Source organism: Xiphias gladius, chromosome 4 (assembly GCF_016859285.1).
Source record: "Xiphias gladius isolate SHS-SW01 ecotype Sanya breed wild chromosome 4, ASM1685928v1, whole genome shotgun sequence".
Taxonomy (NCBI): Eukaryota; Metazoa; Chordata; class Actinopteri; order Istiophoriformes; family Xiphiidae; genus Xiphias; species Xiphias gladius.
The window spans coordinates 12,937,645-12,965,138 of NC_053403.1; the positions used below are offsets into that span (position 1 = coordinate 12,937,645).

Genomic DNA, 27,494 nt, shown 5'->3' on the forward strand with positions numbered 1-27,494 from the left:
TATATTAATTAAACAGCATTTGTTGTAAAATTGCAGATTATTTGTCAATCCCTAAGATTTAACTGGAATGAAAAAAGGCAGAATTTCAAGCGTACTGGATCTTCATCAGGCACGATCTGTAATCCTGCACCTGCCCTAGATATAGGACGTGATGTGCACAAAACTATTCCACATTGTTACCATGAAAAAAGTTAAGCAATGATTAACTTGTAAGAAAAATCATAAACAACTTTATTACAAATTTTACAGTACTTCAGTATAACACAGTGTTACACAGGCAACAGCGAAATCAGTCTGAAGTGGTGGATTGACCCTGGTTTGGGTAAGGAGTCGGGTGACACTGCAGTTATTGTTGTTATTTCAGGCTTTGGTAAAGTTGTCTGACAGCAGAGTAACATTTTTACTTTAAAGAAAATAAAAAATAAAAGAAGATACAAGCCCACAGCAATGCAAGCAGTGTATATGTTCAGTCACTAATCACATCACATATTCTGCACTTACAATACAAATGTTAAGTGAATATTCAGAAGCCACTTTGAGTTCTGGCAACAAACAACTTGTCCTGCTGTGAAATAGTCGAGTGCAGCTGAGTGTTGTGTATCCACTCAAATATATGTAAATAGTTTGTTTTCTGCATGTGTTAGAGAGAAACCAGTTTGTGGTAATTCTGTCAACACAATGAATCAACAATAGCCTGTCCCTTGCCTTTTTTTCCCCCACTCGTGCTACCACCCTCTGCGCTTTGATCAGCAAAAGAAAGTTGGCTGAAAGAAAGAAAGCGAGAGAAGCTGGTGAAGAGACAAAGCAGGCAGAGAAGTGCCTTCCTACCTTGGAAGTGGAGATACAGTTACAACGGGTCACTGGACATAAGCCCATCAGATTACTAAGTACATTCCTCTCACACAGGCTGGAAAATAACCACATCCTTCAAGCTGTTTAGTCTGGCTGCAGTGAAATTTGATGGTTTTACCAGTTTCATTGCTGCCAATAAGAAACACTCAATCACAATAATGTGTAAGGAGCACAGCTCTCGTGTTGACAATTTTTGATGTGAAACTCTGGTGTGTGTGTTTCTGTGTTAATGTAATGGAATGTACAAGGTCACCTGAAGAGAGGGTGACATAGCGGAGTAGGGAGTGCACTCATTGGATTATGAATTTAAGAGGCAGGTTACATACATTGGGATTCAAGGTCACTTTTAGGCCCAGCTGAGGAACATAATTGATGAACAGCCATATTCGACACTCAGAATTGTTTCTGGCAAGAATCTCAGTGCCATAACTTGAGCTCTAAGCCTTTATCTAGAATTATCGGTACCACGTTCTAATACGTCAGCCCTTGTAAAGGCTTTATAAGTTGCAACTAATGGCTTTATAATGGATAATAAATAATTTAGTAATTCTTTATAGATCAGGTATAAGCAATTAATAAAAAAAGTTTCTGGGTTGCTAGATTGTGGAAAATCCCGTTGAGTGATTGATGAGCACTTAGCTTGCAGGGAATTTGAATTACCAACAATAGGATTACCAACATTTGTAACTGCATGATTACCAAAATAAAAAGGATAAACACGAGCCGAAGAATTTTTCCCAACCTGGCAACCCACAATTTGCTCTTATTAGCAGCTTATAGCGGACCTATAGATAATTAGTAAAGGATTTATGAACCATTATAAAAGCCATTGCAATTTATAAACTCTTAACTAAGGGTTTCTTATTAGAAAGTGGTAACGAATTATTTAAGCTAAACTATTAAGTATTCAAATTCAAAAATTTTAAAGTGCCGTTGATTGAACTGGGTTTAGAATTAGTTATTTAGTTGCTGACTGGTATCAGTGTTTTAGCATTTTTGGCAAGTGGCTAATTTTTGCTGAATGTCCCTGCTGCTGAAGTTGAAATATATGGACCTTTCTGGATTTGTGTATCATGGTGTGTGTCTTCAAGTGTGCACATATCCACACACAAAGCTTTGACGTTTAACGCAGAACTGCACTTTGCACTCTGCAAATGTGTTGTAAAACTGTGTAGAGTGCACGGTTTGACAGACTAAACTACACGTAAACAAACATCTTGAAAGGTAAAGATTTTCGAGGAAAATAACATTTTTGTATCTGAGTGTTTTCACGAGGGCGTGTCTGTGCGCTGTGCCTGACGGAGAACACAGCCAGGTACCTCTATGCAAGTCTGAGCAGAAGCAGACACTCTAAATCTTCATTTGCTCCCAGAAGTGTCAGCTGGAATTGGCACACACATGTAAGTTTGCACAAAGGCGGAAGAAAACAATAATTTAGGCACCCAGAAGTCCTTGTGGCCCACACACACGTGCACTCCAGATTGAGAACACATATAGCACAGTAGAGAAATACTGGCAAAAGTCAGTGTTTTCCACAACCAGAAGCCAGACATTTTATCTTAGCTGTTGGCTTTCAAAGAGCCATGTCTGAGTGAGTCACTGAGGAGATACATACATGGCCATTTCCTCTTTCTCAGACAGTGTTCTGATGTATGGTCTGCAATAAAATGTGATAAATGGATCAAATACATCATCGGCCTCAGGTAAGCATAGGCTTCTGAAGAACACCCCCCCCCCAAAAAAAAAAAAAAACACAAAAAAACAAATCATCATCTCAGTCAAGGTCTCGTAACCTTTTACCAGTCTGTGTGGCATTTTTGCAGCTGTACAGCCATTTGATAATACGTGCATTGCGCTCAACGACCGACGTCCCCCGGCCTATCTTCCTATGCAGCTCGCCCTCCTGCAGGCCATCGCTTTCCCCGCTGCTCCTGGAGAAGCCGCCGTCCGATGTGGACACGCTGACGCTCCGGATGTTTATCGCGATTTCATCCGAGCGCGCCGAGAAGTTCTCCCTCCCCAGGGACTCGACGACCTCGCCGTCCAGCCCGCAGTACTTGAAAAAGGCGTCGAAGTCTGCGAAGTTTTTGGAGTACCTGGAGCTGATGTCCGAGTGGGACCGGCCGACCCCCTTGCCGGCCCTCCTCTCAAACTCGGGGACAGTCAGGAGAGCAGCTGTCCCCTCTGTCCTAGAATCAGTGCCTCCTTGTGCTGCGACGCCATTCCTCCTCCTCCTCCTGACTGGGAGGTAACAACACGTGAGCTACGCTCCCTCGCTGTTCCCCCAGGTGCGGGGGATTTGTCCTTGTTGCCCTCAGACTCACTTTCCTTCTCTGCCGCCTCGAGTAACGGGACATTATTATTCACGGTGTTAAGCAGCAGTTTACGCGTTATGTGGTGTTTGCGGTCGTTCGCCGCGCCCCTCAGTAACTCACATTTCTGCCGGTAAAGTAGCAGAGAGTCCGGTCGTTTCTTGGAGCTGGACCGACGTACCTGCCCCGGTGAGCAGATTTGAGCACCACCTGTATTGTCTGTTGAGTTGCTCCCCGCGACGGCGCGGTTCGAGCTGCGGTTCGAGGACCCCGTGCTGCTCACGGACGCCGATCCGAGACTGACGGCTGGCCCCTGAGTTGAGTTGACCACCTGCTGGCTTTTGACATATTTCAGTTTGCTCGCAGCCAGCCTCTCCACAGCACTCATGCGTCCCTTTGTCTCACTCTCCAGTTCCATTTGTTTTCGGAGGTATTCGGGACCCTTCTCCAGGATTTTTGTGGTGCCACTGGTGGTCTCCATTGTGGTTTGGATGAACATTCAAATCAGTTGTGTCTAGAGGAGCCGGCAGTCCTGTGGTGTACAGCCTCTCGAGTGTTAGAGATAAGGCAAGATTCCATGCAAGCCCGTTCTTTGCCTGAGCAAGTACCACGACACATTTCACCTTGTCTGTTCAAACACACAACACATTACCCCACCCTTCCTGTGCAAGGCTAGTTTTAACCAAACATAAGCCTGTTCAAAGTATACCTGATACCATCCCCGGTGAGAACAGTGAAAGCTGACACTATTCCTCTTCTCCCTGGTGGAAATGTGGGCTTTTATCCTTGTTTCTCAGTACAGGACAAACTCTTACATTATCTCCCACCAAAAAAAAACAAAAAAAAAACTTGTTTCTATCTTTTCTAATAACTTGCTACTATCCTCAACTGACTCATTCACCTGACTCATCGAAGAGGCTTAGCACTCGTTACGGTGCTAATATTGCGCAATAAATGTTTACCCCAGCCTATTCACCCTTGGATCATTCACAGTGTGTATGATGTCTCACACTGGGATTGTTACAGGCGGGTATGTGACAGTTATTATTTGTCAAAGCTGTCAAAACAGTATTGTGCAATCCTAAAGACTCAAAGCGGAAAGACGTTTGATGGGTTTTTACATCAAGATTTTGGTCTTGGTTGTCCTCAGTGGCTGTATATAACTGGATTATTGTATATAATTTATCATTCTGCTGAAACTATAAAACACTAAATTATATTTAAACAAATCAGTAGATCTCCAGTCCATCGTACTGCCAGTACTGCTACCTGCATGTCTTGGTGTTCTGTACTACCAGAACATACTGGCTTCCTTTCATCTGTTCATATACATAAGTAGCCTGAGTAAGTACACACCAGTGAGTAAGTAATCACCAGTGACAATGAAGACAGGCATGTCGAATTTTGTACATGTGCGACCATCGTAAACATTTGCTAGTGTGGTATCACATGGTGGTACTGTGAAGAAAAGCAGTGGTAACTGATCGGACAGATGTGCAATACAAGCGTGTAATAAAAAAAAGATTGCGACAACAATCAACCAAAAATAACAACAACAACAACAACAACAAAAACAGAGTGAGAAAGTTGCCGCAACAGAGAAAACTCTCTTTCATTTCAGCACAGCTCTGCTCTACAGAGGATTTTTAACAGACTTTCCACTAAGTGTTGCTAAGTGAGTGATTACATTGAGCAATTTTCTGACCAAAAGGTTCAGCTGGGGGTTTTTCCAGAGGGCAAAATCCTCACTAGCGGCCCCTAGAGGTAATGCTGCTCCTGAAACCAAACTAGACCAATGTTACAGGAATGAATGACAGTGAATAACTGACCGGGTGACAGTGCCATTCTTACAGCTCTGTGCCTTCAGTTAGTGGGTTTAAAAAATAGGTTTTGCTCATATTTTTCACGGGATATACACTGGCGTGAAAACATTTGGGCCTCCCAGGTATTTAATCGAATCCATTCTTCCCTCTATCAATGAAATGTTTCACGTGCCACTGGCTGCAACACGAGCCCAAAGCCTGATCGATCCACCGCCGTGCTGAACAGTTGGAGAGGTGTTCTCTTCATGAAACTCTGCACTTTTTTTCTCCAAACATATCTTTGCTCATAGTGGCCAAAAGTTCTATTTTAACCTCATCAGTCCACAGGACGAGTTTCCAAAATGCATTGGCCTGTTTAGATGTTCCTCCTCTGTTCCTTTTTCACGTCACTGTAGACACGTGTGTGAGTGGTATGTGTGCTTAGTGAGAGAAAGTGGCATAAGGATGAATTTATTCAAACTCGTACACATGTTAATACCCACTCCAAGCACTAACACTGGCACAACAGTATTCAGCAAGTATGTTGAAACCTTGGCTTGCAAAAGCTGCAAGGTAAAAGGCTTGAAAGAAACGTATGGAATAGAAAAAATGCTAATCCTATCATAAAAATTAAGTGGTTGTAACTGATTCCCTGTTCTCTGCTTCTTTGTGTAATTGGAAACATTCGCTGAACCAGAATCTGAAACATCTGTGTACAAGCTGAACCTTAAAGTTACCAGATCACCAGGTGTACTTGTTCAAAAGGCAGAGGGCAGCACTGGAATACGAAGTGTGAAAGTCGTTTCACTAAGTCATCAATTACCCAACAAGACAGATTCAAGTCCTTACTTCTATACTCTCTTTTAAGAGCAAACACCCCATACTGCATTTGTTACTGAAATCATCCAGCATCAATAATAAGAACAACTCTTATCTTTCTGCTTCTTAGTTTAACTGAGGGCTGACTGAGAAGAAACAATGACCTAAAGGCCTTTTTAATGATTCCTCTTGAATCATTTACGTGGGCTCAATATTTTTTATTTATATTATATTTGTACATAATTATTGTACTACATCTGGTTTTCGTGCGGGTTGCATTTATTCATCCATGTGATTTCTTTTGATTGGCTTCCCTAAAATCAGAAAGAACAGTTCATTTGGGGATTCAGCAGCGTGTACTTGTATTTTATTCATCCTTCATCTCCACTTCTAATGAATCCCGATGACCTTGAGATAAGTTCTCAGATTTCGAAATCTCATGCTAAACAGAGGCATGCAGGATGTGTCACTATGATTAATGACTCCTCTCAAGGATGCAAGGTTAAGAGGCATTAATCTATTAATTTGAATGTAAAGATTAGGAATAGGAGGTGGACATGTTACTGATAGATTCCATTAAATAAAATTTCAGGAAACAGTCCTTTGGCTATTGCTATGTGTAGAATTATCAGTTTGAAGTACTGCACAAATTGCTGATGTACAATGGTGTTTATAGTTGCTGAAGAAAAATGGGCAATGACCAATAAGCTCATCAAAATATTATATACAGAAGGGACACGAACTAAAGGAAGAACCATCATAAAGTGTCTTAGTAAGGTGGGTGGCCACCACGTGACGCCAGAACAGCATCAAAGCGTCTTGGCATGGATTCTGATTCTCTGGAGGGATGAACAACATTCTTCCAAAAGATATTCCCTCATTTGGTGTTTTGATGATGGTGGTGGAGATCGTTGTCTAACATGTCGGTCAAAATCTCCCATAAGTGTTCAATTGGGTTGAGATCGGGTGACTGTGAAATCCATAGCTTATGATGCGCATCATTTCATACTCATCAAACCGTTCAGTGACCCCTCGTGCCCTGTGGATGGGGGACATTGTCATCCTGGAGGAGACCACTCCCATCAGGATAGCAATGTTTCATCATACAATAAAGGTGATCACACAGAAAAACTTTGTATTGATTCGCAGCGACACTTCCCTCTAAGCGGACAAGTGGACCCAAACCATGCCATTCCGTGCCCCAACAATGAACCCTCTTTCCAAAGTCACTTGGGACTTTTTCTCTTCCTCTTGATACAAAATCAGAATCAATTAGGTCTGAACAGCATTTTTATGCAGCTATAAGTTTAAGGGACTGATCATGAGCCACAACGTCCATGGTTTGAGTTCAGCCAGGGGACCTTTGTTGCATGTCATTCTGCATGTCTCTCTCCCCTCATTTCTTATCGTCTCTCTGCCATTGACTCATTAATAAAGGATTAAAATAAAGGAATAAAATACACCCCAAATTACTATAAAAAGTCCTTTGAAGGTTTGGCCAAAATGAGTACTTGCCAAAATGTCCTCACTCCCAACATCAGAAAGATTGTTACACGTACAATAGCACACACCTCTTTTTCTGTTCTTTAGCTCGGGGTTGCAAACAGACACACGACTTCAAAAAGTCCTGTGTTACCTCTTTCGAATTCTAACGTTGGAGTTGAAGCTAAGTGTAGCAGCAGTGTTTACAATCATTTAGTGTGTTATTTGAATGGTGAAATCTGTTTCTGCTTAATTGGAAAAGGGGAAATGGAGCAGACTCAGGAGGAGATGGAGGAGAGCAGAGTAAACATGAACACTGACGCCATTAGTCACTTTCCCCAGGAGCCCTCTCACTTCTATTGAATCCTTAACTTATGCTGCTAGTTGGAAAAACATATTCTACACTTTAATGCAGGACTGCATCGTCTGCTAATTGTGTTTTTATTGAGTCATTCACAATAATTACCATCCATCCTTGAGACGTGAATGAAACTGGCTGACTCAATTAAAAATGGCTTGCAAATTATCAGATATAATTGGTGCAGGCATCTTTTACTTGCAGTTATTGTTTGAGTGTTATGTAAAGTAACTGTTAATTGGTAATTACGCATGCAGTGCTAATTACCAGGAATACAAGGTCGCCATCACCTTCCACTCAATTAGTCAGTGTCTATTTAACACTGGCTCATCTTACTGTATTTCTGAAAGCAACTTTGTTTGGAGGATTAGTGCTGCAATGTTTTTTCTTGGTACAGTACATCACATATTTTAATTTTCCTTTTCTCTTAACGTATTTTTTTCATTTTTGGCCTGAGGACAGAAACCAACCTGAAGAGAATCCGTTTCATTCACAGGCAAAAGGATATCAGAAGGTGCAGATATTTAAAGCTGCTCCGATCAATATTTTTATACTCGCAATGGATCAAATCACTATATGTAATGTGAAAGGTGTCGCTCATAGTGATGCACCCACAGAGAATTATCCTCTGATGCTGCAGTATTCCTCGGCTCTATGAAGCTTCGTCATGCAGCTCAGTGTTTTACACACATCAGCTTAACTGTTTTGTTTCCCTCTCACTGCTCTCATCATTATTTTTTTCTTTTTGGCCCCATCCGTCAGCTGGTTTTAATTAAAAAGCTCTGATAAAACCTCAGCGTGCTACCAGCTCAGCAGCACACAGCAGACAGAAAAAGGTAGTGGCCAGAATGGTGAACATAGTGGAGTGTTTAGCAGCTAAAGAGCCAGATATTTGCCTCATGAGTTAGAGGAAATTTAAAACAGAGCTAAAAAAAGAGAGAACGTTGGACGTTCGCTAGGTGACTGGAAAGATGACTGCAAATGAATGATAATGTTGCTGTGTATGTGCTGGATGTGTAAGTATGCAACTCTTTGCTAACACGTTTGCCGTATCAACATTATAAGGAGAGAATACATTAGTGCTGTCTTTATCGCTTCTCTCCACTTGTCAAAAAAGTCTGACAGTGCGAGGACAGATAGACAGTAAGAGCAAAGCTTTTCCTCAAAGCAAAGAAGTGTGTGAATTTAATTGTCAAATGTTCAGTGGTGGAAACAGACTGATTTAGACTTCTGGAGGCTACTTTGTGTTAGTTTCAGTTTCTTCAGTCAGATTTTTGACAAAATTATTTGAAATATGAGGACGCATCGCTCCATTTTACTGTCTCTGTCTTTGTCTTGCACATGCACACTTGTAAAAAGCTGATTAGAAACTAGCTTAGCTGCACACACGGCAGAGAAATCTGCATTCTCCAGGAGAAATCTACCCGGGGAAACCAGGTTTCTCTCCTCCCCTACCATGATTACGGTGATGATATTTCTCATTTACATGACAGTTACTAATTCAGCAACTCAGTTAGTTAAGTACGTTTAATGCACTGACTGATGGGTGTGCTCTTGTTGCACCCGTAACCGCACCAAACATGGTGTGTCATGGTGTACTGCCATCCCCTGCGGTACACTTTTGCATCACAGCTGCATTTTAAGAAATCACTGAAGGTCAGAAAAAAACTGTAATAATAATAGCATCAAAGATAAAATCTCTAATGAGGACAACACGTGAAATTTATCTGAATGTAGCCAGATAGTCTGGTGTGGTCAGCACTAGCTAATCCTTTTCTACACAAAACAGGCCCATTATTTACATTTAGATTTTAGGTCTAAATAAGATAATCCCACTTTAGTAGATACATAAATTTCTGTAGTAATGAGCATAAACATGTAGAGTTTCTCTGGAAAAACAACCAATCCATTTTTTTTTTTGTTATATTTATATTGAAATGATTAAAATCTTTCACTGTGGTGAGAAATTGTGACACACATAAGATAAAACCAGTGACATTACAATATCAGAACCAAACTTTAAAAGTAATGAGAGCCATACTTGAAGGAACAAAGCAAAATTTTAAGTCTTGAAATCCTACATCTTAAATCATAAAGTTAACACGAGCTTGAATTATTCTCTTGTATCAGCTCCACAGAACGTAGGCCAGGATTTACTAACTGCTAGCTCTGCATTTGTACTTGTCTTGGCTAATATATATCTATTTCCTGTGCAATTTCCTTTATATTAAGCCTTAATCAGTGCCATACAGAAAAAGTGGTCTTGTTTGCCTGACTCCTCCAGTCACATCTGCAAATCTGAGCACAACCAATCATCTTATTCTCTTAGCTAGCAGTTGCTGTTGCCTCCCTGGGAACCAAGGGAGGCAACAGCACAAAAATTCAAAACCACTTATGTTAAAGAAAAATCAGTGTGCCTGACAACTCTGCGAATGTAAAGCCGGTGAAATCCCATGCTCTGGCCCATGGGTACTTGGATTTTCTGTAGAAGAACATCTGTAACATGCATCCCTTGAATGCCTCATAATGTGGAGCAGATGAAAAGCAAACTGGTGGATGTCAAATCAGATTAAGACAAACGGGGGTAAGATTGTGATTGCTTACATGTCAAATAAACAAAAAAGTGGCCAAGAAAGGAAAGAAAACAGTCAAGTATTTATTCACTAAGTGTGTGCGAACTCTTTAAGTCCCTAACATGGAGCTCAAAATATATATCCAATATAAAAATACCTGTGTCAAATAAAGCACTTTAATTTTAAACACTATGGCTGTGTCCAACATAACTCTCTGTTTACTAAATCGTTCACTACATTTGCTGTCCGGCATTTTATTTGAGTGTCCAAAAATCAATACTTTCTGCTAAAAATCCCACATTGCAACATGTTGATGTTGATGTGAAAATCGCCGTTTTGCATCTCAGCTGTCAGCGATGACGTAAAGTGACAATGATGAGTGAGTGTCCGAAATCTGAATTTACTGCTCACTATTGAGTGAACTGTTTAGTGTCTCTTATACAGGGAGTAGTGAATGAGTGAACAAGGGGGGTGATTTATTACACAGCCTACTTTTTTTTCGAGGGCACTTTGAGGGCAATATATAGTAAATAGGGAGTGATTTCGGACACAGCCACTATTTCTAATAATAAGCTACATCTAAAAACCATTTCATTACTTTTTGAAAAATGAAATGGCAAAACAATAGCTGCAGTATCAATATACGTTACACTGTATTTCATTACACAAAAGTTTGGAGAATTCAAATTTCAGCCTGAGCTTAAATGTGTACATGTGTGAGGTTTTCACCTAACAGTCTGGCAAAGAGCGTGCAGAGGTTTTAAGTGCGGTGTAGATATGCACACTAAAGGTGGTGGCTGATTGTGAAAGAGAACAAGGCTACTTCCTGCTATGTCTCTCAGAAACACATTCACGCTTTGGCCCAGAAAACGCTGCTGTGCTAACTGCATAAAAGGTTTTGAGCACATGAACTTGATAATGAACGTAGGTTATGACCAGCAATGAAAAGTTGCTATTTACTGGTTTTCTAACTTGGTTTGGAACATTTTACCAGGATTAAGTTAATGCTCTCAGCACAGTTAAGACAGCAATTAAAAACATGAAACCATTCTTTGCAAAACAGCTCAGCTTCTTTTTTTTAATAATGCTGCTTTATTTTTAGATAGCATATTTATAGAAAACAACAAACTTGGTTCGTTGTAGTTTTTGATACACAGAGTGGTGTAATATCTCTTCATGTCTCATGTTCAAAGTTTAACAGCGTCATCTGACATGTATGTTTGCTGTAACAGGGATCAGGAAGTTGATTAATATAATACCCCACTACAAAACTACATACTTTCTTTCTTTCCTTAACACTGTGGCACTTTATCCGCCCAATTGGACACATCATTTCCAAGCAAGTTCCCTCATACGATGCAAAAATCCAAATGATTAAAGGAATATATAATCAGATAGGGGTAAATAGGTAAATGCATGATAAGTCCTTCTTAAGAGATCATAGAAAACCTACAGCTGGCTTTGGGGAGGGGAAAATAAAATTACCCAGTAACTGATCTAGAAATACACCTAAATCCTAAATTAAAAGATATTCAGTGTCCGCCGATCAAACACAGCCATGTCTGGCCATTCTGCTGGGCTCAGCTATTTCTTGTAGTTCATCCAGTAGAATTACTCATATAGAACCCTTTGTTTCACCAGTGTAAACTCAGAAAAATGTGATGAATCATTTCCATTCATGTACATGGACAGGGTTGTCATGGAAGAGGGGGATTGAGGGAGGAACCAGTGCTGAATATAGTTTTTTTTCCCGGCAACTTCTGCATCTGCATCTCATTGTTAAATTTGAGACATTTTAGCCCCCTTCCTTTGCTTCTCACCCCAACACACATAATTATAAAGAAACAAACATCCTCAGACATTCCACGGTGGCAAATCACTTGCAGGCACAGGCCTCTGTAAATGAAACTGTAAAGATGATTTTAAAAAGCGATATTTTTTAAAGAAAACAGACTCAACAGGAATAGTAAGTTAACTGGTGATTTACTGGTTCAATTATTATTTCTGTTCTTAAGGAGCATTTCACAAACAAAACACTGCATGCCCCATCACTCTACAATCATCTGTGAATCCCTTTCAAATTGTTGGCATTTGGAGCATCTCGTCACAGTCTGCTGTCCATTCCAGGCATCCTTTCGTCTCTTCTTCATAATGAATAGTCCCCAGCACTGGCTACACAGAAGACCCAGGCTCAATACACCAGGGAAAAGGAGTTAATGAAAGAAAGTAACAGCCACAGCAGCCTACTGTTCAGTTTATGATGATCTTGTTTGATCTGCTCTTTGTGCATTATAGCTGCGAATACACTAGATACTTTTTTACAATTCAGGTTTATTTCTTTGGCCTCTACTTCTCTGGTGTTTCTCTTCAGTCGTTCTGCCAGTACTGAAAGCCTTCAATTAAGGTTTTAGGGGCAGAGTTAAGAACATCCTGTTGTATTTATTCAGTCACCAGGACTTGTTTTTGACCATTACAGTTCTTAAAAAGCTCTTTCCAGAATCTCTTTATTTTGGCTTCCAGTAACCTCCAGATGCGTAGCTGAGCATCACTAGGATGCTGCGGTTGCTGGCATCACAAACACATAAGTCAATGGACAACTGAAAGTAAAAACCACACTTTTGTTCTGTTTGGTCTCATGTTCTTCATTGGGTGCAGATTAAACTTCCAGTATCTCCTGTGAAAATAACATTATTTTAATGGCATCACAGCGTTCATTTTACCTTTGAGGCTTAGTGGCTCATGTGGTACTTGTAGTTTAAGAGACACTTGTGCCTTAGCCGTTACTCCCAGGCTGTGCACTTCTTGCACTGTGCTCCCACAGATGCAGAGGTAGAGGTCAAAACTTCTGGTATAAAGAACAACTTAATTGTGAGACCAACACCTGATGAAGGCCACAAGACGAAATGCATTGGTGTCACAATAATGTTGTTCTTCATACTATTGACAGAAAACTGACTCTGTGGGTAGGCAAAACCTACCTGAATATCATACATGAGACGCTGAGCCTTTTTCTTCAGTTGGAAACTGGGATTTTTCCATAGATGTGAGGCAAAAGCTCACCTCACAGTAAAGAAAGAATGTTGTACAAAACCAAGTAATCTGTTGATAAAAAAAAGTCGCTACTCTGGCCGGGTCCAGGATTTTCTCATGACCTGTGTATTTCACAGAACTCAGCAAAGCATTATTCAGGATATGGGAAGGCCTCAGGAGTCTATAAATAGGGAACACTGTATCTTATTAAAGGGTCAATGGGACTCTTATCGACTGACGTGACCTCAAGCTAAGATTTGCCAATGTTGTACGCTGACATCAGCTTGACAGTTGATTTACACTTGTAAATGAATAGACTGTAGCCAGGTTGTATCTCTGAGGAGGGATCTGAAAAGTTCTTTCATAAGATGATAAAGGTTTGTTTTTCTCCTGGTAACTTTAACATTTATTATACACTTCAAAGCTAGCAATAAGTTAAAGTGACTGTTACAGGCTAGTGAGCCAGATTTGCACATGTTTCAAATCATCACAAATGTGTTCTTTCCTGTCTGACAAAAATATGATTTTTTTTTTTTACTAGATACCAAAGGACTGGCTTGAAAGAACAAGTGTTTGTAACAAGAATGAACCTGTGCAGTTTACAAATATCAGCAATATGTACTTAAATAAGCTGGATGGCTCCTTTTTGAGTGCTACTTTATATTATTACATATATCACTGCATTATTATTACTAATGCCTTTATTTGTAATTAGCATTTCACTGTTGTAGTTGTCCATTGTTGAGCTTATAGTTTAATCTACAAAAATGCATCAAATTAACAAATAATGACAATGATAATTAGTTTTAAATTAAAAATCTTAATTTTTTTTAATAACCACATATTTAGAGGTCCCATGAACAGCTACCGAATGCAAATTCCACACTTGGAGTCAACTCCAGAGCTTTTATCTGCTTAATTTGTTCTGAAATAATGAGGGAACAGGCCACACTTGGCCATGAAACTGATTGTCAGTCAATCTTACCAATTACTTTGGGGGACCATGTATAAAGCCATGTATTAAAATGGCTGTAATTCTTAAACGGTTAATATGATGATTTTGTTAAACCCCTTGAATTAAAGCTGAAAGTCTACACTTCAATCACATCTTGATGGGTTCGTTTCAAATCCATTGTGGTGATGTACAGAGGCATCATTACTAAAACTGTGTCACTGTCCAAATACTTGTACATAACAATATAAAAATACTCCACTCTGAATGATAATTATGTCTGATATGGTTTTGCTATTAAAAAAAAGTTAAAGAAATTCTTAAGTGTTACTCAGGCCTCACCCCTCATTGAAAAATCCAGAATCTATGAATAGGTTATGCCAATATTTACATTTCAAGTGTTTATCTACTGGTTACAAGATGTCTCCTACATCACTGAAAGTCCATTCTCAATGTATGTGATATGCAGGCTTCAAGTTTCCATATTCAGATTTTAGGTGAGCAAAGACAAATTTTTCACTTTCAGCAGATGAATTTGAAAACAGCCTTTGTGTGTCAAAGACAGCACAGTGAACCTGGAACATCAAAGAGAAGTAACTTTGACTGAAACACTTTTCTGAGTGGAGGGGGACTTTAAGTAAATGTACTTAATGTTAGTAAATCTTAGTCAATGTCAATGTGAACGGGAAACGAAATTTGTTACAACAATACATTTTCACTGGTAAATAAGCACATGATCATTTTAACAGGAATGTTTTAAGCTTTAAACATTTTCCCAAAAGCTTCAGGGATTTCTTTTGACTTAAGGAAAAGTGAGTTTTCAGTACTCAAAATTATGTATCGTCATTTCTTCAGCCTTTTCATCATATCTATCTAAGTAAATATGAGTTTTAAAAAGCAGACATGGGGAGGCTCAAGTTTGTTTTTTGTTTTTTTTCAGGCACTAGTTGGCCACCACCTGCGGCGTCATACAGGACCCTTCAGAACAACATGGCGGACAGTAGTACGAAGTCGGTTTTGTTCGTTTGCCTTGGTAAGACACGGCTATTAATCGAAAATAAGCTCATGTTTAAAATACTCAACAAATACTGCCCAGTACAATAATTTACAATACTGTAGTAATGTATTGGGCGTTGCCAGGCCTCCCTACCAGCGCTAGCTGAGGTTTTGTCAGCTAGCTAAATCGCTGTATTAAATGAATGAGTAAGATGTGTCAACTAACACATAAACTTTTCATACAAGCTGGTTATTTTGAAACAGCTGCTGTCTGTCTATGTGTGCCTGGAACAGGGATTACTTATAGTAGGTTTTGTAGAAACGCTGAGTAACGTTACCCTGATTAATATGAGAGAGGAGTTTTGGTGACGGCGTCCCCGAGATAATCTCAGTCAGTGTACGACAGGTCAGAGTTCACCCTGAGGGCTGCTCGGTTTTAACTCTCCCTGATCTGCAAAGTGGTTCGTACTCGTCGTCAATGTCGCCAGAACTATGAGGGTGCAGGAAGTTTGTGCTACTCAAGTGACCAAGTTGCAGTTAATTTAAGTGAAGGATGTGTAAAGAAGTCAGGTGGGTTGAATAAAAAACATGGATGTGTTTATGATGTCAGGTTATCAGATCAGAAGATAGCGTGTTAAAGATGTTATTGGGATGGGTGACCTGGATAAAATCATCTATCACATGATACAGTTGTTTGGGCAAATTCCATATTTTGATGATTTTTCTTTCAAGTGAAAAGAAATAAATCCAACTCCTTAAAGTGAGGCTTTCTTCAAAAGGCAGTACCATGTAGCTGTACCATGAAAAAAATAAACCCTTTGGCGGATATCACACTTTTTTTTAGCCAGTTAAGAGTCTTTCTATTCTCAATTTAAGAATTTTCACCCACTCCTCCTGCAGATCACTTCATGTGTATACATGTGCGCGTGTGTGTGTGCGTGTGTGTGTATATATATATATATATATATATATATATATATATATATGTGTGTGTGTGTGTATATGTGTGTATATATTTATATATATATTTATATATGTATATGTGTGTGTGTGTGTGTGTGTGTATATATATGTATATGTGTGTGTGTGTAAATATACAAATATATGTGTATATATAAATATATACACATATATTTATATATTTATTTCGACCCTACTATATATACTGTATATATGCACGATTAAGCCATAACCTTAAAACTGGTAACTGGTTTTAATGTTGCGGTTGAATGGTGTATCATGCTATTTTGTCTTCAGATATATTGTGTAATTTAGCTGAGCATCTGAGCTTAAAAATACAAAATATTATGTGTAGTGTGTATTGAGCTCTTGTGTATTACTCATGGTAAATATGAGACTCATTTAAATTTTTAAAAACATCATATTTTGTTTGCGGTTTTGAACAGGGAATATTTGCAGATCCCCCATTGCTGAAGCAGTCTTCCGGAAGATGGCAACAGATGCTGGTGTTGTTGATAAGGTAATATCATCCTTTAACAATACATTACTGCTAACCATTTTCAAAGCATGCAAAGCAAAGCATTCTGTTAGTTACTGTTAACTGATATTAGTGAGAGATGAATTGTTATTGGCCGCAGATTAAAAAGAGCCCTGTCCAGAGTGATTGTGTTGGGTGATAAACACGAAATATTTAAAGGGAGTTTTATTCAACACCCGATTATTGAGTATATGTCAGTATTCATATATGAAGTACTGGTGACACTGTGGTTCAAGTGGAAAATACAGGACATTGATATAAGATGTCTAAACTGGAGTAAAATAGTCCATCATTATCAGACCTAATAATATATAATTATGATCTGCTGGCAGTCTGTAAAGATCATGAATGAGTGCAGGATGTGTTTCATTCAGAACATTTGACATAAAATCCAGTTTTTGAATCTCACTGCTCATTCTGTCCTCAAGAGTACACCATTGTCCTGCAAATGCTGCACCACCTATAACTTCTCTGTGTGTGGGAGTTTGAGTCATTTTTGCTGTGTTATTGTTCCACGTGCTCTGCTCGGTGTAGTGGAGGATAGACAGTGCTGCCACCTCCACCTATGAGATAGGAAACCCTCCAGACCACCGCGGGCAAGCCTGCATGAAGAGGCATAGCGTGCCCATGCGCCATGTGGCCAGGCAGGTACGACCACCCAACTCTACATCTATCTTAGAAGTAGTTAGCGCCCCTCTTTTGCTCTCTGTTGTTGCAGTGGGTCATAGACAGTGGTGCCACATCCGACTGGAATATAGGCAGCTCACCAGACGCCCGCGGTTTGGCCTGTCTCAGGAAGCATGGCATTGAGACAAGCCACAGGGCCCAACAGGTAAAACCAGATGTCCCATGGCTCCTCTCACCTCATTGATGTTTGTATGTATGAGCGACGTTGGTAAGATGATGCCTACTACACAGCCAGTGGCTGTTGACCCTTAGCGTATGATTAGCATGTTGTAGCTCTGGTTTAGAACAGGTTCAATTAAATGGTTATTTTACTGGGTTTAACACATTCATAATGATTGCTCTGTCAAAACAAGCACAGGTTCAACTGAACTGCAGCTTAACTGGCTGTGAAATCACTGATAGGCTACTTTCATATTTGCACAAACAAAACTTGGTGTTATTTTAATATAAAATAAGGACAATTTCTGACTTAAATTTAAATATAAAACTCTAATATAGAATTAGAATAACACCAGAATCAGTAATACAAAACACCTCAAAACATCTTAACATCTCATTGTAGAAAAATTTGCCCCTATAGGAAAATCCTACATCGAACTTTAATTTCTGTGGCTTTGCATTTCATTTACATTCAAATTCCTGTATTTATGATCAGTAAAATGTATTAGCCTCTGTAAATCTGCTATGGGATATGGCCAGGTTTTCTGATGTCGTCTTTGCATGAACTGGACTTGTGTGGCGTATTAGTAATTATTTAGTTGACATAAATTTTCTTTTGTCTGGCTTTCATAATGAGTTGACACAGATGTGACACATTTTCAAATCTGTTTCACAGTCACGTGGGAGTTGCCTTTGAACCCTCAGATATGGCGAAAGATAATAAGTCTTTCTATTAAAATGTTTTGAGCAGTAGAAATAAAAGTCCAGCGTGTACAGCCAGTGTAGCCCAAACCTCAGATACAGTGACCTCTTGTGAAAGTTAGGTGAACTCTACAGGAGACAGCAGCCGGGTTCAGCTTCTGAGGACACAACAATAGGGTTTAAGAGATCACATGACTCTTTCCAGACAAGACAGGTTTAAACTTTGTCCTACAATATAAACTGCAGCTTCATGTTTCGGCTTTGTTTCAGTTTTAAAGTAAGCAAACAAAGTCAAGTCAGCAAATTCAAAGAAGGGGGCAAGACACTTAATTGCTAAATTACAGTTTTTATTGTTTCTCAGAATACAAAAGTATCACTAGATATTCTGTCTCTACAGTATATTTAGTCCTGTCTCTGTGCCCATGTGCTTCTGATTTCCATTTGAGCAGTTCAAAATATGCTTTTATTTCTCTGTAGCTTTGTACTTTCTATCTTTTTTTCTTTTTTTTCTTTCTCTTTTTAATATATGTAATCTTTTCAGGAACATTTTTCTCAATACACTTAGTAACAAAATACGTAGTAACTAAACCCGTTGTCCATATTTCCTAATTGGAATGACACACAATTTTCCAGGGTTTCTGACATGAATTTCGGGATGGTAGTGTTACTATCTTAGACATACCTTGTGTTGTATGTGTGTTTGACTGTCTGTGAGAGTGAGAAAGAACCTCTTGGCCAGGCTTGTGTGTATTGTATACTGCTGTGCATACTGATGCTAGTGGTGTGTAGCAATCATTGTATTACCTCGAAACATGTGTTTCAAATCCTGAAATATGCCTGAAATTACACCAAGATTTTTGTCTATGTAGAGCCTTCGGGCCGTATGCTTTGCTGGCTTATCCTCAGTGCAACTCCTACTCCCCTATGCCCTTAACACAGTCTTTTTATGTTTCCCTGAGAGAATTCTGGAGTTTCACCCTGTGCTTGAGATCTGCCGTCTTCTTGGTTTGTCTTTCTGCAAACCCGTTCAGTCAGACCCTCATCTAATCTCCTCAAAGCAGGGATGGGGAGGCTCAAATCTTGGCTTAAACCCAGCCAAATCCACACAATGAGCTTTGACAAGCTTTTGCTCTTTCCGCTTTTCCTTTATCACCCTTTTCATTTCTGTCTCTGGTTTTTGCTCCCACCCTCTATTTTTTCCTCTCTGTCCCCCAATTTTTTACTGAGTGAACTTAACTGAACTTCTGCCGCCGCCAGTATCCAAGCAGACTGGCCAAGTGGGAGGTTGTCTATTTGGGGATACCTTGGTTTTTAAACAAACGTATTTGTTTAATAAAGCAAACATGGTCCAAAGTTAGGCGTGACAGACTATTTGGAGTGTTTAGTGAATTATCAAAAATTACCAACGAGTTATTTGATTTAAGAGAATTGAATTTTTATGTTCATGCTCAATGATGAATCAACATTTGAGGAACGAGCATCACTTTCAGCCAAAATATCATTGTCCTTTTGCAGTCACATTGATTTTACCTGTCATCACTTTGGTTTTGATGCTGCACAGATACAGCCTGAGTTCCAAGTCTTTCCCACCACTATCACGAAAAATAACGTGAAAATACACAACATCCTGCTCACTAATTATGAGTCAAGATGAGGTCTTCGCCCAGTAGCAATGTTTTGGTGACTCAACCCCCTGTTTATTTATATGCATATATAAACAGTCATTAAATAGTTTATAACACGCTATCATGTAGCTGTAAGTACATGTAAGCATTTATTAATGTATGTGCTCCAATTCCTGCGGACGCCAATAAGTGAAGGCTGGTGTATAAAGAGATAATGAATGACAATATAGTAAAATTGGGTTGTAATAAAATAAAATATGTCTTCGTAGGAAAAGCTGTAATTCGGGGAGCATTGGTAGCTTACCTGGTTAAGTGCGTACCATATGTTAAGGCTGAGTCCTTACCGTAGCGACCTGGCTTAGAATCTAGCCCGGGCCCTTTGCTGCATGTCATCCCCTTTCTCTCCCTCACCTGCCTTTTCCTGTCTCTCTCCACAGTTGTTGGTGTCTACATACAAGTATGTAGTAGTATAAGTAGTATATTTTAAAATGACTAAACTATTAATACTATTTATTAGAAATTTTTAAATGGTTATATAGACTTAAAATAAAGTGTTTGGGGCAGTAGGCCCTTTTTTACAGCACACATAGATATTACCAATAACAAAAACTATGATTCTGCACTAATTTATGTACCCCAGTAAGACAGTGTGACAGTGGGTCAGCATGAACAACACCAGGACCCTAAAGCTAAAGCAGATAAGTGGAAATCAGCCATCATTCATTTTTATTATTTATGCCTTTGCTTCTCCTACTGTGTCATCTCAAAATGTCTTCCGTGGCAAGGGCCTGTTATAGATTATCTTCAAACAATTTCACAGTATCATCCCTTCACATCTTCATCAGAGTTTCTAGTCTTTTGAACTGTGCTAGGTGTGTCTCCCTGCTCAGGCCTCATTCACAGTGAAAGCGGAGGGGGGGCTCGCATGAGGCTTTTTTGATAGGGGATTACCACTGTTCCAGTGAGGTTGTGAGAGCGCGAGGTAGACAGGAGCTCTGAGATCAACACCCTCTGTGTATATCATAGCCAGAGATTACCATTGTGTGTGAGAGAAAGGGTGTGAGAGTGTTCAGATGGAAAATAGAATGACCTAGTGGCTACAGCCAAGAATATAGATATGGATTTAGTACGACTTAGATGTTTGTTTTGACTATTTTTGTTTACTCCTATGATGTTGCATTAATGACCATAGTTGTCTCTGTGAGTGAATGTGTCCATAACTGACTATCTGGAATATTGCAGGAGTTTTAGTCATGTCTTTTTTTCATCTCTTCTGTCATTTGACTCATGCTGCCCTCACCATCTCCTTTATGCCAGTTGAAAGCCCCCAGTATTTCTATAAATTGACTATCGAAACGTACTGCTACCGTGACGCACTGTGAATGGTTTATAACGGCCTGTTTTTTAAATTCATTTATTTTTTATTGGTGTTTGTTACATTAAATTATCACCGAGCAGAGAGAGCACTTTGCACAACACCCCTCCACTTGCTTACAGATGTGATTTCATGCTATGCACAGCTTGAGTAGTTTTCCACACAACAGCAGAGCACAGTAAAGTTGGCTACCTTGCTGTGGAGGAACAACTCTTCATGTAACAGCTCACTGTGGCTGCTCCTTATTGTTTTATTACTCTCTTGCAAAATTGAAAGTGATATACTGACAAAGAAATGGCGAACACATTGTGCTTCCTGTGCCAGTTTAACAATAAGAGCCACCCCATGTTTTGTCAATCTAAAGCAGCTGTGGGAAATGTTTAGTTTGCATCAGCAGTAACTTAAAGGTACCCCGTGGAGTTTTTTTTTTGGTTAACAAACGACAAAAAAATGATGTTTGCATTCAGTGTTACTCACCAGAACCTATTGTATGTATCCTTGGGGTCTAACAAATGTGTTAAATAATATTTGTATTGCAACCTGTAGGTCATTGGAATAGTGTGAAACCATTGGCAGGAATATGTATCACGTCTCCTGCGTTCGTGTCCTCGTGTGTTCATGTGGGTCCTCGTGCACGTGACAAACAAAAGATCGACCCATTATTGTAAAAACTTCTACATAATGCTACTACAGTTCAAGAACTCCACATGAAACGGGTAACTGGTTGTAATGTTGACGCAGATCAGTGGGATGCAATGAGTGGCTACTGATGAACAAATGCCGACCGTAAACAGAATCAAAAAGGGGGTTTGATTTCATGAACATCTTAGGGACAACAACTATAAATGTGTATTTCAATGACCACACAGTCTTTATTGTTGTATGGGAAGTGATTGATTTTTACCGCATAAGATGGTACAGTCTCCAAAGGACTGGCGAGAGGCTCTGCGGGCCATACTGTGTTTCCACACGGAGCCAAAAGTAATATTTGTTTTGTCCCGCATTTCTTCCCCACTTTCAGGTGACCAAGGAAGATTTCATGAGCTTTGAGTACATTCTCTGCATGGATGAGAGCAATTTGAGGTACAGTATTTCAGCCTGCAGCAGCAGTGTATGTTTTCTCTTAATGTGGATCACAGTTGGACACGCAGTCGCTGGAAACACAGGTGTCATGTGTTAAATGTCTTGTCTTACTTATTAATGTTTTGCCTTGGTTAGAAAAAACAAACACATTTGCCCTAAAAAGGGATCAAGGCAGGTTGTCCCAGCTGACGTTTTTGACAGTGACGTGTGCTATTCCTTCACACACACATGAAAATGGCGGTAACATTGAGCTATAACTAACGTGTAGGTGAATGCCTCCCTTTAATGAGCAATATCCTTTCTTAAGCTCTTTCCAGAGGTCAAGGGGAGGGATATTTTTTGCTACTTTGAACGTTTAGGGATCATTTTGAGATCACATGCCTATGGCAGATCTGATCTGTAAGCAGCTTACTGAGTTCTTTGGATGCCTCGTCTTTGCTCTTTGGGCAGTTTTTTCCCCTTTCTCTCCCACATTTTTTTTTTTCCTCCATAAATGTTAAGCTGACCAGACTGAGAAAATGAGACCTTGTCCTCAACAAAAGGCTAATCTGTCCATGTTTAGTTTTCTTTAACAGAACTGTTTTAGTTGTTTTAATTCCTGTATGAGTGAATTTGTTGGTATGAATGTTATGGAACTGTTTTACTGTTGTGCTTTGCGAGGAAGTTAATCATATACATAATGTCAGTATCATGGATTTGCTATATTCTGCCTATTATTTGAAGTCTTTTAAACACGATGGCACAGCATGTGGGATAAATCCTTTTTTTTTCTGTCCAGATATCACGTGTTAAATCCTTGTGTGTTTTCCTTGTTTCCTGCTCTCGTGAAGTTATGTGCTTGCTCTTGTCTTCACAGTGACTTGAAAAGGAAAGCAAACTCTGTGAAAAACTACAGAGCAAAGATTGAGCTTCTTGGTTCATATGACCCTCAAAAGCAGCTGATCATCAAAGACCCGTATTATGTAAGTATTAAAGTAAATTCTCATGTTGAATATCTTCAAGCATAATAAAGATGATTCCTCCGTGTCTGATCTTAATGATCCCCACATTGGGAGGATACAATGAATTGTCCAGTATTATCAATCAAAATAAAATGAATACATTTGGAAACTCAAAATTCAAGCTGTTTTTATTAAAGGACAATAGATTTAATGTTCTCAGTGTATTTCCCAAAGTGTTTACTGAGCATGTACACTGTAATTCCAATGTGGACGAGTTAAACTCAGTCCTAGTTCTTAACACTGTGACATGTTCCTTTATGAACATGATCCGCTGTGGTTTACCTTGAGTCAATCCCTCAATCACAGTGCTGCTGCTGTAAACACAGACTACTCTACCAAATGTGTAGAAATCTGTGGCTTTAAATAGTCCCCAAACAATGCAAGACTTAAACCTGTTGTAGCAACATTTGCTAAAAACTGCGGAGCTCAACTTTTATATTAAGAAAAAGGAGTAAGCCTTCTATAAAAAGTAAACTATATATTTTTGATCGGTTTTAACAACACATGTCTTCAGTATGAACCCATGGACTTGGGGCTAAGTGCCACAGACAGGGTAGGGAAGTCAGAAAGTATTGAGAAATTGACAAACTACTTGGTTTTGGAGTTTTCATGAGATTTGTGATGATAAGACCACAAAATACTTATCCTTTAATTAACCAACTTAGCAATCAACACATTAACTTCAAATACTTAAAATTGCCACTTAAAATTGATGTTTACAAGCTAAACTATTTATTATTTTTTAAGAGTTTAACAAAGTAGAAGTAAAACACTCAAGATACTTTTCATACAGTTATTCTGCTTCATCAGGACTGTATGAATATGGTTTGACATGATGATTTGATTGATTTGATTTGATAAGCAATCAACCCCACGTGACATCACATTTTGATTCAAATCTTGCTAAATTCTGATTGGAGCATGGAGGTATGTACTTTGCTCAGACTCCCGCCCACCTCAAAACAGCTCACAGTTAAAAGCCGACTGAGAACATACGTTTTCAAATTTTAAAACTTTGATCTTAAAACTATTTGGTGGTGCACGGTGAAAGTCAACTGTTAGTTGTATTTGGAAATAACACAAAAAATTTAATTCTCTTCCTTCAGTGGCTGCAAACCTTTTCAAAATACTACATATCATGAGAAGGGATTTACGGAGAACAAAAGGTCACTAGGAGTTTATTGAAAGAGCATAGTTTTGGATAGAACATGTCTGTCTTCAGGTGCATGTGGTAGTTCTGGGGAGAACTCACGCCATAGGAAGACATGAGATCATGTCCTGGCCCGTTTCATGAAATAAACAGCACCAAATCAGAACACAGTGGGCAATAGCAGTAAAATGGCAGCACAGTCAGTTCCTTGCTCACTTGTTTCTAATAAATGCCTAAAATTCAATCACCGAAAATTTGTTGTACAGCCTTTCCAGCCCAGTAAACACCACAATAAACGAATTTTACACAATCATTATTTAATTTCTTTGACATCACTCTAAGAAGTATTTTCTGGCATCAGATTGGTTTGCCTTTTCACGCTTCATGGCTCACTCATCCCTTTTGTTCCCCTACATGCTTTCTCTGCAGTTAAAAGTCGTGCCAAAGTATTTGGACATGGGTCCTTGGCTGCTTTTCATCTTTTCGAGGGTTATGATTGAGAAAAGGCAATAGTGGGAAAATTGGAGGGATTAAATGTTGTAAGGTTTGAAAGATTGATCAGTGATGATAAATTGTAAATAGTCATTACATTTTAAAAAAATATAACTTAATAGGACACCCAAATATTTTATATTTTCATAACTTATATGAATAAATAGTAATTTAGGTCTAAAAGTAGTAATTTCTTGAATGATCTTGATTGAGAATGTGTGTCTAGAGCTCTATTGGCCTAATTATACTCTATCTGTGCTTCGCTTGTTGAGCCAGGATCCCAAGATAAAACTGTCCTCAAATTATTAGTGGTGTGGCTGCAAGAAGAGGATGTGGTTGACCACATTCTATGTGACTGTAGGCAGTTGTATTCATTTGTCTCATATTTTGACTTTGAACACCATGTTTCTTTCTGTTTTCATCAGTACAAGTGTGTCTTTGTGTAGCTCTTTCTGCCAAAAGAAGCGGTGAATGCTCTTTACAGTCTGTGTGGTTTGGACACTTAAAGAATATTGGATTGTGGTCCCTTGCCGACAACCACATGGCATGATACCAAAGTGAGCAACGGGGAACCAGATGGTCAATGTCAGTGTGTCAGGATAAATGGAGACATACTGTACATTTTATTGTCCATTTAGTGTGAATGATTACCTCACGCAATTGAAGCACCTTTCCAATGCTTGGCATTTATTAAAAAGTTTTACCAGTTTTAATTTACAACTAAACAGCTTTAATTTTAACTTTAAAGATCCTGAAAAACTACTTTCTTAACAGAATTCAGTCATTTATAATATTCGTCACTTAGATAACTCCAGTTCATTTAACTCAAATATAAACTTTTCAACTGTGCCCACTGTTTTTTCGGCAGTAATAGCACCACCAGACCTGTTTTTGGACACATTAGTGCATGGCCCCAGGGATGGCACCACTATGGTCCAGACTGAAATATCACTTGTTGGATTGATTATCATGAAAGTTTTACATATATTCAGTGTCCCAAGAGGATCAATTGTATTGATTTGGGTGATCGTTTAACTTTTCCTCTAGCGCCACCATTGGGTCAAAATTTCAATTTGTCCAATGCTTTGGTTTATGACCAAATACCTGCTAAACTAATAACATTTCCATCATCTTCGGCTGTACTTTGTGTTCCTAATCAGACTAAAATTAGAATGTAAACATGGTAAACAATTTTATCATCCGTTTTAACATGCTGATGTGAGCATTTACCTCAAAGCACTGCTGTGTCTAAGAACAACCTCACAGAGTTGCTAGTGTGGCTGAAGACTCAGCTATTTTAGTATTAGACAGCTCACATAGTTATGTTTAGAACTGAAACAGTCACTCATTTAATCAGTTAGTCCATTAAAAGAAAATTATTCACCAACTACTCTAATACGGGGTCATCATTGGAGTCATTTATCAAGGCAAAATGCAAAAGTAATAACTGGCTACAGCTTTTGGGCTTTGGGAAATTGTGATGGCCATTATGACAGCTTTCTTACATTTTATTGTCTTAACAATCATGGTATTAATTGAAACAATAACCAATGGAAATAATCGTTAGCTGCAGCCTTAGTTGTGTTGGGGTTTCAGTTACTACACAGGATCATATAAAAATCTTGAAATTAATTCATTTTCAATAATCTCTTGTCTCCGTTCACTTGAGCCAGTGGGTTGGAATAGATTTAATTATATTTTTATATCAGACTTCTTACAGAATTGGTAGTAATGAGGTTTTTCTGGAACCAGAAAGGTTTTTCCGTATAAATGTCTCAAGGTTTCAGCATAAACCCACCTCTTTGAACGCTCAGGGTCGTACTCCTGCTTTTGGCAGTATATTGCTAACTCAAGAAAAGCTATGTTACTACTTTGAGTGTTGGCTTCAGCACTCAACGAATTGAAGCCAGTTGGCATCAAAATAGGATCCGTTTCCTTCAGACCAATTTAACAACGTGGTTCTCAGACAGGGAGAAGATATAATTTACTGCTTGAGTAAGAAACTGACATTTTATAAGGTTTTGTGTGTTTTCAAACCACATATTAGAAGGGGCTTCACAGGTCTACAGCTATACTGAATATCAGTTTATTTCAATTATTTGCCATCAGTTAAAACAAAAATCAAACACACGTATGTGATGATTCAGCTATCAGTGTTTGACTGAAATGTATTTTAATTTCCCTTTTGTTTTCTTTACGTCTTGTCTCTTAGGGAAGTGACAAAGACTTTGAAAAAGTGTACGACCAGTGTGTACGCTGCTGCGAAGCGTTTCTGGAGGCGAACTCCTAACATCGTCCGACCTGAAACAATCCTTCCACCAAAAGTGTTTTGGCTGTGTAACACAAGCACTCATCAGTATAACCCTGTTGTGGATGTCACTGAAAGCACTTTGTTTCAGTGTTGTACATGTCATAGGAACCACACATTGTGTACACTTAGAACAGTGCTGTGTGGAAGAGTTTGTAGACTGTGAATTCAGGTGATTAATAACATAAATAAACAAATTAATTTCATCTTAACGTTTTGAAATATGCTGTTTTTTTGT

At 39.0% G+C, this 27,494-nt stretch overlaps 2 protein-coding genes across 4 annotated transcripts; one reads left to right on the plus strand and one right to left on the minus strand.

The window, feature by feature from the left end:
• Window positions 1-251: 251 nt before the first annotated feature.
• fam110c (family with sequence similarity 110 member C) lies at window positions 252-3,684 on the minus strand. Its single transcript, XM_040125303.1, is given in 2 exon segments — window positions 252-3,025; window positions 3,028-3,684. Coding segments are annotated over 2 exon segments (1,035 nt in total). The 5' UTR covers window positions 3,664-3,684; the 3' UTR covers window positions 252-2,626.
• acp1 (acid phosphatase 1) lies at window positions 3,254-27,456 on the plus strand. 3 transcript variants are annotated; one of them, XM_040125305.1, is made up of 7 exons: window positions 3,254-3,353; window positions 15,121-15,213; window positions 16,583-16,656; window positions 17,393-17,506; window positions 22,244-22,305; window positions 23,162-23,267; window positions 27,161-27,456. In XM_040125305.1, the coding sequence occupies exons 2-7, from the start codon at window positions 15,171-15,173 to the stop codon at window positions 27,236-27,238; spliced, it is 477 nt and encodes a 158-aa protein (XP_039981239.1). In that variant the 5' UTR covers window positions 3,254-3,353; window positions 15,121-15,170; the 3' UTR covers window positions 27,239-27,456. The 3 variants fall into 3 exon arrangements, with proteins under 3 accessions (XP_039981239.1, XP_039981240.1, XP_039981238.1); XM_040125306.1 differs by lacking the exons at window positions 3,254-3,353; window positions 17,393-17,506 and adding exons at window positions 3,663-3,764; window positions 17,209-17,322; XM_040125304.1 differs by lacking the exon at window positions 3,254-3,353 and adding an exon at window positions 3,663-3,764.
• Window positions 27,457-27,494: the final 38 nt, after the last annotated feature.

Coding starts and splice junctions, on each gene's coding strand:
- acp1 (XM_040125305.1), top strand. CDS start 15,171: ATGGCGGACAGTAGTACGAAGTCGGTTTTGTTCGTTTGCCTTG. Junction 17,507..22,243: donor CAAGCCACAGGGCCCAACAG/GTAAAACCAGAT, acceptor CCCCACTTTCAG/GTGACCAAGGAAGATTTCAT. Junction 23,268..27,160: donor TCATCAAAGACCCGTATTAT/GTAAGTATTAAA, acceptor CTTGTCTCTTAG/GGAAGTGACAAAGACTTTGA.